Below are 20633 nucleotides of genomic sequence, written 5' to 3'. Positions count from 1 at the left end.
TGAGAGTCTTACTTAATTCAAAAGAAAATTCTGGAAGCCCATTCAGAAATGATTTAACACTGAAGTTCTCATAGTGTGGTTCTAAATCCAGCCTGGACATTTCTCAAGTTGTAGAAAGAACTAAAGTGTGAGCTGGGCGTTCTCTCCGGAGCGCTTTCCTTCAGGTAACCTAATCCCAGGACGTGCGCAGGCCACACCCGCAGGTGGGCCATTCCACGCGGCAGAGCTGCGCCGGGCGGGAGAACCCAGGGGAGCTGCCGAGACACCGCGGGGGGTAAAAGCAGCGGCCAGACGGTGCCTGCCGGCGCTCCGCGGGCGACGACGGCTCACATGGACGCCGGCCAGAGCATCCTGGGTCACCGGGCGGCCGCCAGGGAGCTGCTGCAAGGGGCGGCCGCGGCCGTGAAGGGCCTCGGGGAAGATCTGAGGGGTGCAGCGAGCCGGCCCTGGATCCCGAAGCGGGAGGCGCCTCGAGAGGCTGCGGCGGCTGCGGGACACGAGATCTGTGAGTTCCAGGAGGCGGGCCATAGCCCGCGCAGTGGCGGCCGGGCCGCGGATGGGGGCTCGTGTGGAAGGTGCCGAGGCGACACCTCAGGACGCCGCGGGGGCTGGGCGCCCACCCTCCGCCAGCGCGTCGCCTGTGCGCTGGTTTGTCAGCTCGCACTCTCCCCGCCCAAGGTTTGACTCCGGCTGTTTGATTTCAGGTGAAACCTATCCTGTGGTTGGCAGGAAAAAGCTACTCTTTCAGTGTAAGGAAGCGGGTGTTTGAAGAAATGATTAAGCCCCATTGCAAATAAGGAAAGGAGTTTCCTGTGGTGTTATCTCCTGTATCCTGACTCACGCGGTGACTTGTTGTGTGACTTGAAATCAATTAATCTTTCTGTGCTTAGGTTTTTAAAGCCTGGGGTGAGTCTTCTGGGCCTCTTGGAGAATAAACATATTATAGCTTAAACTGAGGCACATCGTTGAAGAGTCTTCGAAAGTTGAGAATGATTTCAGGGCTGTTGACAGAGCACCCGTTCCTGAACCGTGTTCAGTTAGTTCCTCCATCCGTCCGTTCATTTATCTAGAAGTAGTCTCAGGAGTTTACGGTTTACCAGACATTATTTTAGATGTGAATATGCGGAGGGAGCAGGACAGTCCACGTTCTGGTTTGGGTGGAGGGTCGAAGGACGGTAGAACAAACCAGCAAATCAGTGAGGTAGATCTTGGAAGGCAGTGATAATTGCTGTGGAGGCTACATAGCCCAACCCCAGCTTAGGAAGTTTTCCTCCTGTGTTTTCTTCTAAAAGTTTTGTAGGTTTATGGTTTACACTTACCTCTGTGATCTGTTTTGAGTTCATTTCATATAAGGTGTGAAATTTACATTAGGGTTCAGATGTTTTTATTTGGATATCATGTTTCCACCAAAATTTTGGTTTCCACTTGTTGATACCAGTATATAGAGATAGGATTGATTTTTATGTGTTGACTTCATAACCTACAACCTTGCTAACCTCATTTATTAGTTCCAGAGCTGCTTTGTACATTGCTTTGCATTTTATTTATTTATTTATTGACTGATTGATTTAACAGACAGAGATCACAAGTAGACGGAGAGGCAGGCAAAGAGAGAGAGGAGGAATCAGGCTCCCTGCTGAGCAGAGAGCCCAATGTGGGGCTCAATCCCAGGACCCTGGGAACATGACCTGAGCTGAAGACAGAGGCTTTAACCCACTGAGCCACCCAGGTGCCCCTGCTTTGGATTTTATATGGAGATAATCAAATTGCTTGCCACTGGACAAGAGACAGTTTGGTTTCTTGCCAATCTGTATGCCTTTTAATTTACTTTTACTGATGTACTGTACTGGCTAACACTTCTAGCACAGTGTTTTTGTTTTTGTTTTTTTTAAAGAAAGAGCATGCACACAAGCAGGGGGAGAGGCAGAGGGAGGGGAGAAGCAGGCTCCCTGCAGAGCAAGGGAAGCCCCATGCGGGACTCGATCCCAGATCTCCGGGATCATGACCTGAGCCGAAGGCAGTGGCTTAACCCACGGAGCTACCCAGGCGCCCCAGCACAGTGTTTAAAAGAGTGACAGTGGATTATTTCTGTTTCTTCCTGAGCAAAGAAAGTATTGAAACTTTTATGACTAAGTACGAAGTTGGCTGTCATTTTTTTGTACATGTTCTTTATCAGGTTGAGGAAGTTCCCTTCTATTGCCACTTTGCTGAGAGGGTTTTTGTTTTTTGTTTTTAGTTATAAATGGATGTTGAATTTTTTAAAATGCTAAAATGTTATCAATCGGTCATATAGTTTTTCTTCTTTGGACTACTTGTGTGATAGATTACATTGCTTGGTTTTTGAATAATGAACTGGTCTTGTATTTTCAGGATAAACCTCAGTTGGTATGTTATGCTTTTATGTATCACTGAATTTGATTTGATAATGCTTATTCAAGGAGTTTTGAATCTATATTGATGAGGGATATTGGTGTGTAGTTTTCTATTCTTAGAGTGTCTTTGGTTTTAGAATGAAGGAAATGTTGATCTCAGAAGATGAGTTGGGAAGTTTTTCCTCTTATGGTTTATGGAAGAGATGGTATTGATTTGGTGTTATTTTTTAAATGTTGGGCAGAATTCACTAGTCAAAGTATCTGGGCATGAAAATATCTTTATCTCTTCTTCTTTTTTTTTTTTTTAAATGCACATCTGAATGTTTTTTAGGAGCATGAAGATTTCTTTTTAGATTACTTTAAATTACAAATTACATTCCTTTAATAGTTATGGTATTATTAGGTTATCTATGTAATCTCGAATATATTTGAATAGTTTGTGGTTTTCAAGAAATTATTTCATCAAAGTTGTTGAGCTTATGTGCATGGAATTGTTCATAATATGCCCTTGTTATCCTTTTAATGTCTATGTGGATTGTGGTGCTATGTTCCCTGTTATTCCTTATATTGGTAATTTGTGCCTTCTTTCTCTCTCTTTTTATCTTGTCAGTATTACCAGAAGTTTACTGATTTTATTGATACGTTCAAAGAACCAGCTTTTGTTCTCATTGATTTTTTTTCTATTGTTTATCTCTTTTCAATGTCATTGATTACTGCCTTTACTTTTGCTATTTGTCTTCTCTCTGCTTGATTTAGGTTTTTACTTTCTTTCTTTTTTTTTTTTTTTAAGATTTCTTTATTTATTTTAGAGAGAGAGTGCATGCATGTGGGCAGGGGATGGGGGCAGAGAGAGAGAGGAGAATATCAAGCAGAAACTCTGCTGAGCACAGAGCCCAGCACAGGGCTGAATCCCAGTAATCCGATGTCATGACCTGAGCCAAAATCAAGAGTCAGCCATTTAACTGACTGAGCCACCCAGGTGCCCCAGGTTTTTATTTTCTTAAGGTAGGAGCTTAGATTACTGACTTGAGACTTTCTTTTCTAATAATTTAATGCTATGAATTCCTGTTTTAGCTCTACTTTAGCTGCATCCCACACATTTTGATTTATTTTTATAAATAGTTTGGTTCAGATTATTTTCTAATTTCTCTTGCGTTTTCCTCTTTGATACATGATTTGTGTGTGTGTGTATTTATGTGTTTATGTTGGAAGTTTTTATAATACTGGACATAATATTTTCTCTCCTGGCAGGATTGTTCTAGAGGTGGATAGTGGCTTCCCAACCCTTCCAGCAATCCATCTAACAAATATTTATTGAACACCTACTAACACTAGGCACTGGACTTATTTCAGCTTCCTTATGGATAGTGTATTCTGGTGAAGGAAACAGATAGTGAGTAGGTAAACATATATGTATTAGAATGTCAAGTAATAACAAAGGATATGAAGGAGAAAAATGAAGGAGGGCACAGGGCAGAGAATGACAGGAGAAAGGGGATTGGGTGGTCAGATACAATTTTTCAGAAGCGGTACCAGTTGAGCAGAGACCTGAATGAAATGACAGAGGGAGGTGGGCCTTGTTTTTCTACCTTAGCATGGTCTTCTGTTCTGGCCCTCTTTGTTTATACTTGCCCAGCTCCTGAAGGCATTGGAGTTTTTGACCCCTAAAAGTTTAAGTGAATGATACAACTCTGTGTAACCTGTTGTTTTGGGCTGAACATTTAACCTTTCTTTGATCTTAAACATTTTGAAAAAAACAAAAGACATATATAATAAAGTTCTCTAAATACTATTTAGTCAAGCTGAAAATTGATACCTTTGTGATTTGTCTAGATCATATTTTCAACTCTGTCACTTACTAGCTAGAAGGTAGATAGTAGTATGTTAGTAAATGTTTGATTACCAGCTCTCTGGGGCAGGGTGCGTGGGGGGAAGTTCTGATTTGTAGTATTTTCCAGTTTTCTTTGTGTAATACTTTCACCACAACTGATTTAAAGCTACAATATAATGTCATTGGACACAGAGTTGGGAAGATATATAGCCAGTTCTTATTAGTCTGTACAAACTGGCTTCTCCACACTGCCAAAGGTAGTTTTATAATCTCCATTTTACATCAGAATGTAAAGATTCAGAATTGTTACAAGGTAACTCAGTAAATTGTGGGCAAGTCTGCAAACATTTTGAAGCCTAGTGATTGTGATGCAGTTGGCTTGGGTTGAAGAACTTCACTTAGATTTCTTTTTCTTTTTCTTTTTTTTTTTTTTTTTTTGAGGGATCCAGTTGATTTTATTGTGAAGCCAGAGCTAAGAACCATTGACTTTGTAGATTAAGAATCTTGTATGGTGCTTCTCAGTGGTCTTAGGAGCCCCTTCAAAATTACTTTTTCTTATAGATGTGATAGAAAAGGGAGAAGATATTTGACTTCAGGGATGGAATAGAATCCATATGTTCTATTTCAGGACACCACAGGGACTTGATTTACCCTGGGACATAGCCAGGAGGGAAAAGACCAGGAACTAGAACTACACTCCCATTGGATTAATACAGAGGGGAAAAGAGAGTCAGGGCTCTGTGGGAATGAAGAAAGAATTGAAAGAAACCCAGTCTAACTGACAGAATGCATTAGCTAAAACATCTGACAGTGGGCAGTCTACACTCTCATGCGGACACCCTGGACACTTGCGGGGCTGGAAAGCTTGGGTTTGGATCCAGGCTACGTGGGATAGTTCTATTATTTATTGTCTTTAAGACATGAGTAAGGAGGTTAGCTTTTCTAGGTCTCATTTTCCTCATCTGTAAGATGGGATGATAGTACCTACTCTGTCACGTTGTTAACTTCATAAAAACCCCAGAGTGCTCCAACACTTAGAGATCAAGCAGAAAAGGAAGAGCCAGTAAAAGAATCTGGAAGATAGCAGGTAGTCTATCAGAAGCCTGAAGAAGAATGTTACAAGGAGAGTATGGCCCTCTGTCAGATCTGCCAAGAGTTTAAGGTGCACAAAGAGAAGCGATGACTGGGTTTTTTTTAATGAAGATGGAGTGATCCTGTAAGTGCTGATTCAGTGAAGTGGTGGGAATGAGGTCTTATTAGTATGGAGATGACAGGAAGCTGTGAAGTGAGGAAAGAGAGACTAAAATCATAGAGCACTTTTAAGAATTTTGGGGGAAGGGTAGATTGAGAAATGGAAGGGCATTTGGAAAGGATGTGAAGTTAAGAGAGGTTTTTTCCACTGGCATATTATAGTGTCTCTGTATATGCTGAAGGGCATGGTCCCTGGAGGGAGTATAAATGATACAGAGGAGAATGGGATAATTTCTAGGGGATTGATACATGAAATAATTGAAAAGGTAAGAAGGGTGCGATCCATTGCCCCAGTGGAGTGGTTAACCTTGGTAGGCACGGGGATGCTTCATTGACTATAATAATAGTAAAAGCAGAGAGTGTGGGTATCAAAGTATGTAGGTAGGTTGATAAACTTAGTAATGGGAAAATAAGGGAATTACTATCAGATTGCTTATGTTTTCTGTATGCAATATTATCAGTTGAGATTTGGATATTGCTGATCATGGATACTAAATTAGGCACATTAATAGATTAGGGTATTTGAAAGGAAAGGAAAAGTCATGGAATTGAAGAACAGAAGGCTAGGGAATTGAAGTAGGATTGCTGTGATGAGATCGTACTTGAGATCAGTAGGTAAGAATTTAGGAGTATGAGGAATATGGGGCCACCTGAGTGGCTCAGTTGGTTAAGTGTCCAACTCTTGATTTTGGCTCAGGTTGTGATCTCAGAGTCATAGGATGTAGCCCTGCATCAGGCTGTATGCTCAGTGGGGAGTCTGCTTGAGATTCTCTCTCTCCCTCTCTCCCTGCCCCTCCACCTGCTTATGCACACATGTGTGGGCTCTCTTTCTCTCTGAAACAAATAAATAAATAAGATTTTATTTATTTATTTAAATAAATAAATAAGATTTTATTTATTTATTTGACAGAGAGAGCGATCACAGGCAGGCAGACAGACAGGCAGAAAGAGAGAGGAGGAAGCTGGCTCCCCATTGAGCAGAGAACCCAATGTGGGGCTTGATTCCAGGACCCTGAGATCATGACCTGAGTCAAAGGCAGAGGCTTAACCCAGTGAGCCATCCAGACACCCCAAATAAATCATTATTTTAAAAAAGAATTTAAGGGGCACCTGGGTGGCTCAGTGGGTTAAGTCTTTGCCTTCAGCTCGGGTCATGGTCTCAGGGTCCTGGGATCGAGCCCCGAATCGGGCTCTCAGCTCAGCAGGGAACCTGCTTCCCCCTCTCCCTCTGCCTGCCCCTCTGCTTACGTGTGATCTCTGTCTGTCCAGTAAATAAATAAAACCTTAAAAAAAAAAAAAGAGTTTAAGAGTATGTTCATTACGTGTAGTATGTTAGTCTCTGTAGTCAGGATAGACTCGCTTTTCCTACAGCAGCAAATAACCCCTTAATCTGAGTGACTGAGTATAATCAATATCTCCTTCTGGCTTAGACAGCATGTCTGACAGCAGGGTCTCTACTCTACCTAGCTTCTCAGGAACCTGTGTGTCAAAAAGTGTTAGGAGGTCAGGGCACCTGGGTGGCTCAGTCAGTTAAGTGTTTGCTTTTGGCTCAGGTCCTAATTCCAAGGTCCTGGGATCAAGCCCCACACCTTGGGGAACCTGCTTCTCCCTCTCCCGTTGCCCTCCACCACCCCCCCCCCAGCTTGTTCTCTCTGTCTCTCTCAAATAAATAAAATCTTTTTAAAAAAACATTTAAAGAGGCCATTTACTGTACTTGCAAGCTAACAGGTTAGCCTACCATGGTATCACAGACACTAGCAGAAGACACTTCTGGATCAGCCACAGAGGACTTTAGTACCCTCAGTAGGAGCAGTAGCCAGGGTGTCAACATTTGTGTCAGCTGTCCAAGCCCCTGTTCTGCAGGTAGATGCTAAGTGCACCAAGTGACACCTGCATAAGCTGTGGGTTGTGTTATGGATGAATCCTGAACTTAGGGAACCCAAACCTTTTCTCATGGGCCAGAAGGATGCCTTATTCTCTCTGTCTTTTAAGGCAAGCCATAAACAAACTAGCCCCTCGCTTCAAAGGAGGACATTATCTCTCTTTTATGACACAGTTGACTGTGCAAACATTCTGGAAAAGAGTATCTACAACAAAAGCAGTCAGTTCTTCTGCTTATAAGATGTACAGAAGCACCTGGGTAGCTCAGTCCGTTAAGAGTCTACCTTCAGCTCAGGTCATGATCCCAGGGTCCATTGGGCTCCCTACTCAGTGAGGAGTCCACCTCTCCCTCTGCCTGCTGGTCCCCCTGCTTGCACGTTCTCTTTCTCTGTCAAATAAATAAATAAAATCTTAAAAAAAAATAAAAAAGATGTACAGAAACCCACAAGACCCATGGAGAATTGTCTCCCAGTACCAAGCTAATTGAGGTACTGCTAATTGAGGTACTGCTATCAAGTGACCCCATATATTAGTTTGCTAGGGATAACTATAACAAAGTAATCTGGATGGCTTAAACAACAAAAATTTGTCTCTGATTTTGAGTGTAGAAATCCTAGCTTAAGGTGTCAGTGGAATTAGTTTCCCCAGAGGCCTCTTTCCTTGGCTTGTAGATGACTGTCTCCTCCCAGTTTCTCCACTTGGTCTTTCCTATGTCATATCTGTATCCAAATTTCCTCTAAGGACACCAGTCACATTTGATTAGAGCCCACCCTAATGACCTCATTTTAATTACTTCTTGTAAGACCCTATCACCAAATATAGTCACATTTTGAATACTGGGGTTTAGAGCTTCAACATGTAAAATTTGAGGGATTACAACAAAGCTACCACACTGCAACATTTAAACACATGGCTTCCAGGGTTGATAAAAATGGGAAGAAAGCACCTGGAAGATGACACAGGAACTTTTCACCAACTCCGCCCTAAGGAACATACAACCACTTCTGCTTTCAGTCCAGGGGATGGACCTCACCTTAACTGAACCCTGACTGGGATGTGTAGGTATCCAGGCATTCAGATGGAGGGGGCAGATATGGATGAGTACTATCTGAGTCTCCCACAGCACGGTTATGTGTTTCTCTCTAGTACTCTTCGGCTGTTCAGGTGCAGAAATGGACAAAGAGAAGTTGGGTTTAGTCTTGGAATTAAGATTCTGCCAGCTGTTCTGATGAGGAAAGAAGAGGCAAGGGAGGTAAAGGTGTTTGTATAGAAGCAATTTCAGAGGTGGACTATAGGATCTAACCTGGGCAAGGGGTGGAGTAAAGGAATAAAGGATAAATAACAGGAAAAGCTGGTAAGAACAGTAGATTGGAGGACTTGATGAGGTTGCAAAATTTCAGGACTGTGAGAACTAGAGCAGGTGAGTTGGATGGATGAGGTGGTGGTCAGATGGTGGGATTCTTTTTTTTTTTTTTTTAAGATTTATTTATTTATTTACTTATCTGACAGGCGGAGATCACAAGGAGGCAGAGAGACAGGCAGAGAGAGAGGGGGAAGCAGGCTCTCTGCTTAGCAGAGAACCCAATGTGGGACTCGATCCCAGGACCCTGAGATCATGACCTGAGCCGAAGGCAGTGGCTTAACCCACTGAGCCACCCAGGCGCCCAGATGGTGGGATTCTTAAAGATATCAGAGGTAATGTAGTTTTTGATGGCCGTGTCAAGAGTAGGTCCCTGAAATCGGTTGGCTGAGATCAGGTGGGACATAGATTGTTCTCCATGAAGGAGTCAGAGAACTGGGAGACCAGGGATTTGTCATCTGTGTGGATGTTGAAGTCATTTAGAGTGGAAGTGAAGTCATTTAGAAGTCATAAGAAGGGTGGAAGGAAAGAGGGGGATCCATGTGATGGAAAGAATGAATGTGTATTTCTCACATGAAGATCCTCTTGGTCTTTGATTAGACTTGTTCATATTCTACGGTCTTCAACAGATTTTTGTTATTGTTGTTGTTGTTACTATTATTATTATTATTGGGAAACTACTTGGCAACATATCCACAAAACCTCTCTTAGGTGGCTTTCTTTTTAGAGATGGTCTTTGCTGATTTCAGATCATTCCAATTCTGACTTTATCCCCCAATATTGGGGTTGTCCTCCAAATCCTCCCAGTTCCCCTGCATATTAAAAAAATGAAATAAATCCTGAAATCTTTTCTAGGCTAGTTAATAAAACCTGCCACCCGAATGTGTGCCTGTGTGAAATATGTAATGTTTATAGTAGGTATGAATCTACCTTTACCTCTTTTTATATAAATGAAAATAAAACATGTTCATCCCTTTCAGTCTTTGTGTATGTTTTTATGATGTGCTACATTTTAATGATTTATTTCTGCTGGCCGGCATCTTCGGTGGGTTCTGCAGACAGCAGTTTTATGTCTGTAAACTTGTGTGGAGTATCTGGGCTTCTGCCTATCTAATCTTATACAGACATTTATTAAAAAACAAAATGAAACAAAAAACAAAAAACCATAAAGTCCACGGCCACCCTCCAACTTCCTAGAGGCAGATGCTACATTGCTGACTTCAGGGTGGTCCTTGGAAATGATGTTTTGTTTGGGACCAGGAATATTTTTAAGGGTGTGAAAACATTTGCACTGTGAGCACAGAGTGGAATCTTGATAATACAGCTCTGTAGAATATTAATGCAGAGTTCCTATGTCCAGATTGGCAGAATGTGAAAGGCTTAAGGCTGTTGTGTCAAGTTTTTAAAGTTACCAGGTTTGTCATGTGAGGTTGGCTTTTTTTTTTGTCTTCATCCCCCTTAAATTCCTTCAGTCACGCTTGCTTGCTTTCTTTCAGTACTGCCAAACGAGAGAAACTTTCAGAATGCTGCAAAAAGCAATAATTTGGATCTTATGGAGAAGCTGTTTGAAAAGAAGGTTAACATTAATGCTGTGAACAATGTGAGTAGAAGTCACAGATATGACAAGTGAGTGCCCTAAGGGTGGTTTGGATTTACACAGTGCAACTGAAATAGTAATAAAAATTAAAATGATTGTGCTGGATGGGGTGAAGGAGAGCTCTATTGTTGGTAATTCCAGAATGTGTAAGCTCAAGGTGGAATTAAGTGGAGGAATAGTTCTGGGTGTTTTAATTTATCTTATCAGAGGGGAAATACACAGTCACTGTGTGCATCTTTGCAAAGACTGTGGGTGGGCAGTAAAGCCAGTTGTCAAGGTTATGGGCCTGGACTTGATCCTGGATTGCAGCCTGTGGATCATTGGCCTCACACATTCTGGAAAGGCAGAACATCTTTTGCTTCACAGTTTCATCACTGCTTTCTCTCCAGGGATGTCCTTTGTTGTTCGGCCCACCAAGTTTAATATCCAAAGGAACATGGGTTTGTATTTTACCACTTTGGAAATATGGTGCCTTTGCATGTCAGGCACTAGGGCCTTTTCTAAAACCTGGCTCTTGACTGTATTGTTCTTGATGTGTCTGGGTTTAGGAGAGAAGTCCACTGCTAGAAATACAAATTTCCTACTGCTTAGTTTTGTAGAGATTTCCTGATAGCTTTTCAGGGCAAGGTTTATCAAAGTGAACAGATTTGGGGCTGTGTTAATTGCTTAGGACAATTTGTGCAGTGGATCAAAAACGGGAAAATAGAGGTGGATTTAATGCTAAATGAAGTTCAGTGTTCTGACTTGTACAGACCCCTTCCCAGGCACTGGGGAGGGCTCTAGCAATATGTTCTCATGCTTAAATGGTTTTGTAAGATCCAAAAAAGTAAGAAACTTTAATTGCCATCAGTTCAGCTTTTTGACTCTGGCTTTAAAGAGGGCTCCCTAGAGAGTAGACTTTTCCTTCCACAACATATAGATCTGTCCCAGATAGTGAGGTCATATGAATTGAAGTCATGCACCAGATGCAGTGGAAGGATGTTTACCGGTTGTGCTGTGTATATGTGAGAGATATATGTTTGCATATATGGAAATTTATGTGTCTATGTGTATATTGTGTGCATGTGTATGTCTGATGTGTTACTGTTTTATTTAACATTCATTGTCCTTAGGTATTTTGCAGCATAACAATTTTAGGAACCAAACAAAAACAACAACAACAAAACCAAAAGGAAAAAAATCAGGAAAGAAGGGAGTAAAAACAAAGAAGTAAGCAGGTGTCTTTGAAAGTAATATCTAGATAAACTGTTGAATAAGTAAAGCAATAATCATTTTCCCAAGTAGTGGGAAATAGATTCTCTAATGTACTTTTACAATAATTAAAAATTTTTTTCACATAAGACTTCCTGATTTTTTTATCTTTAAAAGTATTTTATTTATTTATTTGCAAGAGAGTGAGCACAGAGGGAGAGTGAGAGGGAGAAGTAGACCCCCACACTGAGCAGAGAGCTCAATGTGGGGCTCCATCTGAGGACCCTGAGATCATGACCTGGCCGAAGGCAGACACTTAACCAACTGAGCCACCCAGGTGCCCCAAGATTTTCTGATATTTTAAACTGTATTTTTATATTAAAGTATTGAAAGGGATTTAATACTAAATGAAGTATCATTTAGGGCACATTTGAGGCATTTTAATTTATGGTCACTGTGGCAAGTTATCATCAGCTCTCAATGAAATGTATTATACTTTCTAACAATATCTGTTTTGGTCCCATTTACAGCAAATTGTTTACGTGGTTAGTTGCAGAGTTCCTTAAAATCTGTGATGATACCCCAACCTCCCACCCCCCCGTCCCTTCAAAACCCTCAGATAGTTTCCAGGTGGTGGGTATTATAGAGGGCACGGATTGCATGGAGCACGGGTTGTGGTGCAAAAATAATGAATACTGTTATGCTGGAAATTAAAAAAAAAAAAAAAATATACAACCACAAAAAAAAAAAAAAAAAATCTGTGATGATAGAGATGAAAAAATATATATAAGTGGTTTTATTGAATTCTCTTGGATGCTGTTTTGGCTTGACATACCAGAACACAGCTCTAAATTGCAGACACTATCAGGATAACTTATGTTTTGTCAAACGTCAGTTTACCATCAGTTTAGCTACCAAGGATATCAGATATTTAAATTTTGTAGTACATTATTTGTTTGAAATAAAGGAGGAAATCCATGTGCAGGTACCTTGTTTGGAAGTAAAACCAGTGTCTAGAATATGGGAAATACGACTTGTATTTTACTTACAAGCAAAACATCTCTTGTCTGAAACACAGTAAACTGTCTCTGGACATCCCAGGAGCACCTTATAGGCTTTCCTTTGAAGCAACAGACAGTCAGAACTTTCTTTTTCTGTGTCTACATTGTCCTGTTCTTTTCTTTTTTTCCTTCTTTTCCTTCTTTCTTTCATTCTGAAGCAGTTTATTTGTTTAAGTGAAATAAACAGTACAAAAAATTATAGAAGAAAGACCATATATGGGTTGAACATCAAGGAAAATTTTTGTTTTACATTACCAATATATTCTAAGCAGAAAAAATTACTGTTCTTTGTGATCGCTTATGGGAGAAAATACAACTTTTACTTTTAATTTTATGTACTTATTTTTAAAGGTTTTATTTATTTGAGTAAGAGAGGGAAAGCATATGTCGGGAAAGGGGTAGAGGGAGAGGAGAGGGATAAGCAGGCTCCCTGCTAAGCACAGAGCCTAATGCAGAGCTTGATCCCAGGACCCTGAGATCATGACCTGAGCTGAAGGCAGACACTTAACTGACTGAGCCATCCAGATATCCCTGCAACTTTTACTTTTTTTTTTTTTTTTAAGATTTTATTTATTTACTTGACAGAGGGAGAGACCATAAGTAGGCAGAGAGGCAGGCAGAGAGAGAAAGGGAAGCAGACTCCCCAATGAGCAGAGAGCCCGATGCGGGACTTGATCCCAGAACCCTGAGATCCCAGAACCCATGACCTTAGCCGAAGGCAGAGGCTTAACCCAGTCAGCCACCCAAGTGCCCCAACTTTTACTTTTTAATTAAAATCCTTACACTGTTACAATCAATCATAGGTTATGCCATGCACATATAAACATATGATAGAAAATTATGACCATTTAAGACATAGGAATCGTAAAGAAGCTGAATAACAATTAGATGATGGATAATACAAATTATGTTTCCTCAGATGAACCGCACAGCCTTGCATTTTGCAGTGGGGGCAAATCATATATCTGCGGTGGATTTCTTGCTCAATCATAAGGCAAGAGTGGATATTGCTGATAAGGTAAGTTCATTTTCATTTGGTAGAATGGACTGGAGCATAACCAGTGTATGGAGGAAATCTGGTTACTTCAGTTATCTTTTCTTCACATACCCACCCAATATTTCAAAATTCGGCTTTCACTTTGGAAAGATCTCTTTAAGGTGTATTGGTAACTGAATTGTTTACCCGCTACCTGTAGGACTTAGGCTTTTGCTCATTTTCTCATATTGATCTTACGGTCAGTAATATGCATCTGTGGACATTGTGGAGGGTATGTGCTATGGTGAGCGCTGTGAAATGTGTAGGCCTGGTGAGTGCTGTGAAATGTGTAAGCCTGATGATTCACAGACCTGTACCCCTGGGACAAATAATACATAATTACATTATATATTAATTAAAAAAAAAGAATAAGATGGTTGCCTATAGTATAATTTGGGACATGGAGGACAGAAGCTAACTGGCCTAAGGGACATTAAGTCTTGACTTTGCTGCGTGAACTCTAATAAAGCTTGTTAAGTACATATTATGTACTAGGCACCAGTCCTAGGATTTTGATTTTTAATACTCAACCTTGTCTCCCAACCTTGTGAGAACAGGGTTACTAAAAATACACAGTTTTCATATGAAGAGCCCAAGACACAGAAGTTAAATATCTTGCCCAAGATACATCTAAGAAGGGGTAAAGGTAGGATTTAAACCTGGTTTACCTGGTTCCAGAGACCAAACTTTTAGCCCCAAAGCAGCTTAACTATTTGTCTGCATTGATATGAAAACCCGCCCCAAGGATTTTCTCCCTATTTTTCCTAACTTTCCTAACCTCACTTACTACTTCACCATGGCACAAGAAAACCAACTGGGCTGGATATACCCAATATATCATTCATCATCTCCAGCTGCAATGGAGGATGATGGGCTTGGTTTTTAGAATCCTAGGGACTATGGCTCCTGGTTCTTAATCAAATGGGCCATTGTTCTTAAAGTGTTCAGTAAGTAGGTTTCCACACAGCTATTCTATATTCTGTCTGGATTGACTCATTGGAAGATAAAACTCAGCACAGCTTTACTTTCATTCTCCCGGAGCCTGGGTTTTTACTATGTGCTTAGTAAATCTTTGGAAGATGAGTGAATGAAGTCAGATCAAACTAGCTGGTCATCTTATTGGTTTTGTTGGAATAGACATGGCCTAGACATGATAATGATGAACATTTTTCCTTGTTTTACAAGTGGGACACATCCTTCTCTACTTTATTCCTCTGAGATTGGAGGCAAGTTGATTGTTATGTAGTAGAATCAGAATGAAGAAGTACCCTTTACTAAAAACTGGCACAGAAGGCCCTCTAATTTTGTGAGGATAGTAAGTTGTATTACGGTTATGGTACTTTACATGTTGTTTGGGTCTGGAAGTTGTTATTTGATTATTTTACAATGTTAGTTAGCCTGAAAAAGTTGATTTGGTAATAGAACTGATTGCCAAGGGTTTATTCTTATTTTGACATTGAAACCCTGATACAGTAACTTTTTGTTTTAATTTTTAAATGGACAATACAATTTTCTTTCTTTTTGGTATACAGTTCTATGAATTTTAGGGCATGTGTAGATTCATGTAGTCACTACTGTAAACAAAATACAGAACAGTTGCATCACCCAGAAAATTTCCTCATACCGCCTCTTTGTAGTCAAACCCTCTCCTCTTCATCTTTATATTTTTGTGTTTTTGAGAATGCCATATAAATGATGTCATGTAGCATATAAAATGTTGACAATTATCTCTTTCACTCAGAAAAACCTCTCCTGGATTCATTCGTATTGTATGTATCAGTAATTCTTCCCTTTTTGTTGCTGAATAGTATTTCTATATATAGATGTGCCACAAATTTATTTAGGTCTTCACCTGTTGAAAGACATTAGAGTTGTTTCCTGTTTTTACTATTACAAATAAAGCTGCTATGTCTTTCATGAACATGTCTGCTGAAGGCTAAGAAGGAAGCCCCTGGCCCTCCCAAAGGTGAAGCCAAAGCAAAGACTTTGAAGGCCAAGAAAGTGGTGCTGAAAGGCATTCACAGTCAGAAAAAAAAGAGGACCTGCACGTCATCTACTTTCTGATGGCCCACGACACTACATCTCCAAAGGCAGCCCAAATAGCCTCAAAAGAGTACCCCCAAGAGAAACAGGCTTGATCACCATGCCATCATCCAGCTCCTCTGCCACCCCAACTACTGATTCAGCCACGAAGAAGACAGAAGAGAGCAACACACTGTGTTCATTGTGAATGTCAAGGACAACCACCACCAGATCAAACAGGCTAGGAAGAAGCTCTATGACATTGATGTGGCCAAAGTCCACACCCTGATCAGGCCTGATGGAGAGAAGAAGACATATGTTCAATTGGCTCCTGACTATGATGCTTTGGATGTTGCCAACAAAACTGGGGTTGTCTAAACCGAGCCCAGCTGGCTAAACCGAAATATAAGTTTTATTCACAAACAACAACAAAAAACAAATAAAGGTGTTATCAACATTTGTGTACCAATTTTATGTAGGTGTAAGTTTTCCTTTCTCTAGTAGAATGTCCTAGCAGCAAGATAACTGGGCGATAGAGTAAGCTGTATGTAAGAAACTATTTTCTGGGGCAGCTGGGTGGCTCAGTGGAATAAAGCTTCTGCCTTCGGCTTAGGTCATGATCCTCGGACCCAGCCACATGGGGCTTTCTGCTCAGCGGGGGGCCTGCTTCCTTTCCTCTCTCTCTGCTTGCCTCTCTTCCTACTTGTGATCTCTGTCTGTCAAATAAATAAATGAAATCTTAAAAAAAGAAAGAAAGAAAGAAAGAAACAAACTATTTTCTTTCCTGGCTGGGCCTTGCATTTCCAGCAGCAGTATAGCAGAACTATTTGTTCCAGATCCTCATCAGCACTTGTAGCTTTCATTTTTTCCTTTTTTCTTAAGATTTCAGTTATTCATTTGAGAGGGAGAGAGACAGAGCACAAGCTGGGGAAGAGGCAGAGGGAGGAGAAGAGACTCCCCGCGAAACAGAGAACTCGATGTGGGGCTCGAACTCAGGACCCTAGGATCATGACCTGAGCCAAAGGCAGATGTTTAACCATTTGAGCCACCCAGGTGCACCAGATTTTCATTTTTTCTCCTCAGTGTTTTCTTTTCTAATGGATATGTATTGGTGTTTCATTGCTATTTTAATTTGCATTTCTTTAATGGCTAATAATAACAAGCATCTTTCTTGTGTTATTTGCCATTTGTATATTTTCTTTGGAGATGTGTCTATTCAAATCTTCTGAATATTTTTTAATAGGGTTGTTTGTTTTCTTAATGTTCAGTTTTGAGAGTTCTTTACATATTCTGGATACAGGTCCTTGGTTAGATCTGTGATTTGCAAATATTTTCTCACACTCTGTAACATATCTTTTTCACAGAACAAAAGTTTTTAATTTTGATGAAGTCCAACTTAGCAGTTAAAATACTGAACCTGGTGTAAAAAAATGAACCTGGGTGTTGTGTTGTTCCTAAGAATGACTTGTCTAACTTGTCATGAAGATTTTCTCCTATTTTTCTCGTAAAATATTTAGAGTTGTATGTTTACATTTAGATCTATTGTCCATTTTGAGTTACTAAGTATAAAGTATGAGGAAGAGGTCAAGGTTCATTTTTTCCTTACATAGGGATGACCAGTTTCTTCATCATTTGACACTAGTTTCCCTTCAGTTTTCAACACTTTTGCAGAGCTCTTTGGACCTGCTCCATGGGTGCACTATCCAGGGCCTAGTCTGAGACCTGGGCAGTGGTCTGCCCCCGTAGTTCTGCATGCCAACCCTTGGTCATGCTCTGTAGGGTCTGGTCCGTGTACAGATCATGGTGAGGCCACACACTTACTTCTCAAGCTTCCACCTCTCCAGCATCCTCACCCCCACATTCTCCAGCTCCAGGGTCCCTTTCCCCCTTTTCCTGCCATTCTGACTAGAAAGTCAAAGGTGTGCTCTCTGAGCTTGCTGTGTTGCTTCCCATAATTAGGTCTGCTTCTGGGACTGAGGAAGGAAAATAACCAGCATGGGTCCCCACTCCACCCACTCTTCTGGTCCAAGAGGATTTCTCTGTTCGTCTTAGGTGCTTGCCCAGTTAGTGCTGTTGCTACCTCTTCTACCACAGGGTTCCAGCTTTGGGAATGAGGCTTGCCTGGGGCAGGGCCAGAGGAGAATAAAGAAACAGTATTTCTGCTACTTTTCTCTGTCCTGTAGGGCCCCCCTTCTGCTCCTCAGACTAGAAAGAGAGGGCATCTCTTGGAGCTCTTTCTGTCTGTTCCCAGAGCACACTTCTGTGACTTATACTGCATTGAGTTCAAGGTGCAAGGTATGGAAGGAAAAAAACAGAAACCAAATCAGGAAACAATCTTTGTTTATATTCTGAGTTATTGTTTACTTCCCAATCTACCTGATATCATTTACTTCTCAGAGTCCTCAAATAGCTACTCTATGAATTTTGTCTGGAGATTTTAGTTGCATTTGGTGAGAGACAGTGTACTTACTCCATCCTACCCAAGACTGTAATCCCAAATCTTTAACATACTACAAAGTGAAAAGAATTGTACAATAAACACTTATGCATCTATTGCCCAGGTTGGTAGCATCTTTTCTCATAAACACCATGTTTCTAATATATTGAATATACTACTGGTTTCTGTCAGACCGTAAGTCAGTTGTTCCTGGAATGATGAAGAGATGTTCTACCAACTTATTCCAAACATACATTTGGAAGCTAGCATCAGTTTGGTTTTTGTTTGTTTGTTTGTAATTTGGCCTTCTAAGATTGAAATGCTGTCAGGTGGGAAATATGATATTGTACATATATATTTCAGATATCTTCTGTACTCCACTTTGAAAGTTTCACTAAGTTCAATATTTCTATAACTTTATTCACAGTGGCATTAGAACATAACTAAGAAAATGCTTTTTATAATTCAAGCAATGCTCTGTTTGGTCAAACTTTCTTTATCTGGGTCATGAGCCTTGAATTTGACTTGGCAGATCTGTCTTCTAACACCTGTTTGTAAAGAGCCAACAATTGAACCCCTTCACCATCAATATTTATTCATTCCCTACTGTGGGTAAATCTCCATGCCAGCTACTGAAAATTTAATAACATTTAAGTTCTTGTTATTCAAAGTGTCGTCCTGAGACTAGAAACACTGGCCTTTGCTGAGAGCTTGACATGCAGAATCCCAGACCCCACCCCAGACCTCCTGAATCAGAATATGTGACTTAACAAGATCCCTAGGTGATCACGTCAGGAAGCACCGGCATGAGATACAGTCCCTACTTTAAGGGGTGTACAGTCTATTAAGGCAGCAAGGACAAAGACCTTTAACATAATGTATCTCTCAAGGCATTACAAGCTAACCATGGCCTAGGTGCTGAGAGCTCCAGGTTCAAAGTCAGTGGCATCCCTGATTCTTGGGAAGACGCACATTGGATAAATGGAGGCTCTTAACAGATGTGGGTCAAAGTCTCCACTCTCAGATGGAGAGCAGGTGGTGCTTAGAGAATAATGACAGCATCAGCTCTCAGCTTCTTATCTCTGGGGAGGTACTCCAGTGCATGTGTTCCTCAGGGGAAGTAAATGACCTCACCTATGACCACACTATTGATAGGGGTAGATCACCACTGACTGCGGGCCTTTCACGCTTTATAGAACATTGCGTACAAGTGTGAGTGTAATCCATGACACATGCTCACAGACTGTCCTAGACATGTCAGTTTCTTGTCACAAGACAATGTTTTATGAACATTTTTGTTAGGGAATTAACATCTGTGAGCAGTGATTCTTAGCCTCTGAGGACTGATGGCTTCAAAGATTCCTGTTGTTGGCAGTTTGAATTCCTGACTCTTGGATTTTATGATTAGTGTTTGAAATCTTTAAGTGTTGCCTGCTTTGAAATTAGGAACAACCTCTTAGGAAAAAATAGAGCTCCTATCCAAGTGTGATTTATCTTCTATCAATAATATTTCTGAGAAGGGCTTGCAGAGCATCTGGTTTTACTGCTATTCTTTGGAAAACTCACAGTGCAATGTTCTTCGTGACTGAACAGGAGTCTTGTGATCCCTTGGGGATGTCAATTCATTTGTTTGACAGGGAGACATGATTTTTGGAGTCATCAGTTTGCGTGGAACTTAAAAGCCACCTTGTGAGGAAGAGACCACCTAAGGAAATCCAAAACTGGTGACATCACAATCCTGGACTTCAAGCTCTAATACAAAGCTGTACTCATCAAGACAGTATGGTACTTGTACAAAAACAGACGTATAGATCAATGGAACAGAATAGAGAAACCAAAAATGCAACCTCAACTCTATGGTCAACTAATCTTTGGCAAAGCAGGAAAGAACATCTAATGGAAAAAAGACAGTCTCTTCTACAAATGGAGCTGAGAAAATTGGACAGCCACATGCTAAAGAATGAAACTGGACCATTTCCTTACACCATAGACAAAAATAGATTCAAAATGGATGGAAGATCTCAATGTGAGAGAGGAATTCATCAAAATCCTAGAGGAGACTACCGGCAGCAACATCTTTGACTTCAGCTGCAGCAACTTCTTGCTAGACACATCTCCAAAGGCAAGGCAAACAAAGGCAAAAATGAGCTATTGGGACTTCATCAAGATAAAAAGCTTTTGCACGGCAAAGGAAACAGCTGACAAAACCAAAGACAATCAACAGAATGGAAGAAGCTATTTGCAAATGGCATATCAAATAAAGGGATAGTATCGGAAATCTATGTAGAACTTATCAAACTCAATACCCAAAGAACAAATAATCCAATCAAGAAATGGGCAGAACGGGGCGCCTGGGTGACTCAGTGGGTTAAAGCCTCTGCCTTCAGCTCAGGTCATGATCTCAGGGTCCTGGGATTGAGCCCCACATCGGGCTCTCTGCTCAGCAGGGAGCCTGCTTCCCCCTCTCTCTCTGCCTACCTCTCTGCCTACTTGTGATCTTTCTCTGTCAAATAAATAAATAAAGTCTTAAAAAAAAAAAAAAGAAATGGGCAGAAGACATGAACAGACATTTCTGCAAAGAAGACATCCAAATG

At 40.8% G+C, this 20633-nt stretch overlaps 1 protein-coding gene across 1 annotated transcript in view; it reads left to right on the top strand.

Moving 5' to 3' along the window:
• Positions 1-20633, top strand: part of ANKDD1B (ankyrin repeat and death domain containing 1B) — a 73149-nt gene continuing 52516 nt past the window's right edge. The window contains exons 1-3 of the mRNA XM_032335935.1: positions 1-505; positions 10192-10295; positions 13464-13562. Coding sequence (XP_032191826.1) covers positions 331-505; positions 10192-10295; positions 13464-13562 — 378 coding nt within the window. The 5' untranslated portion in view covers positions 1-330. The remainder of the gene's footprint in view (positions 506-10191; positions 10296-13463; positions 13563-20633) is intronic.

The sequence above is a fragment of the Mustela erminea genome, chromosome 3 (assembly GCF_009829155.1).
Source record: "Mustela erminea isolate mMusErm1 chromosome 3, mMusErm1.Pri, whole genome shotgun sequence".
Lineage (NCBI taxonomy): Eukaryota > Metazoa > Chordata > Mammalia > Carnivora > Mustelidae > Mustela > Mustela erminea.
Note: the sequence above shows the minus strand (reverse complement) of the source record. Positions and strands in the feature narration are given on the sequence as shown.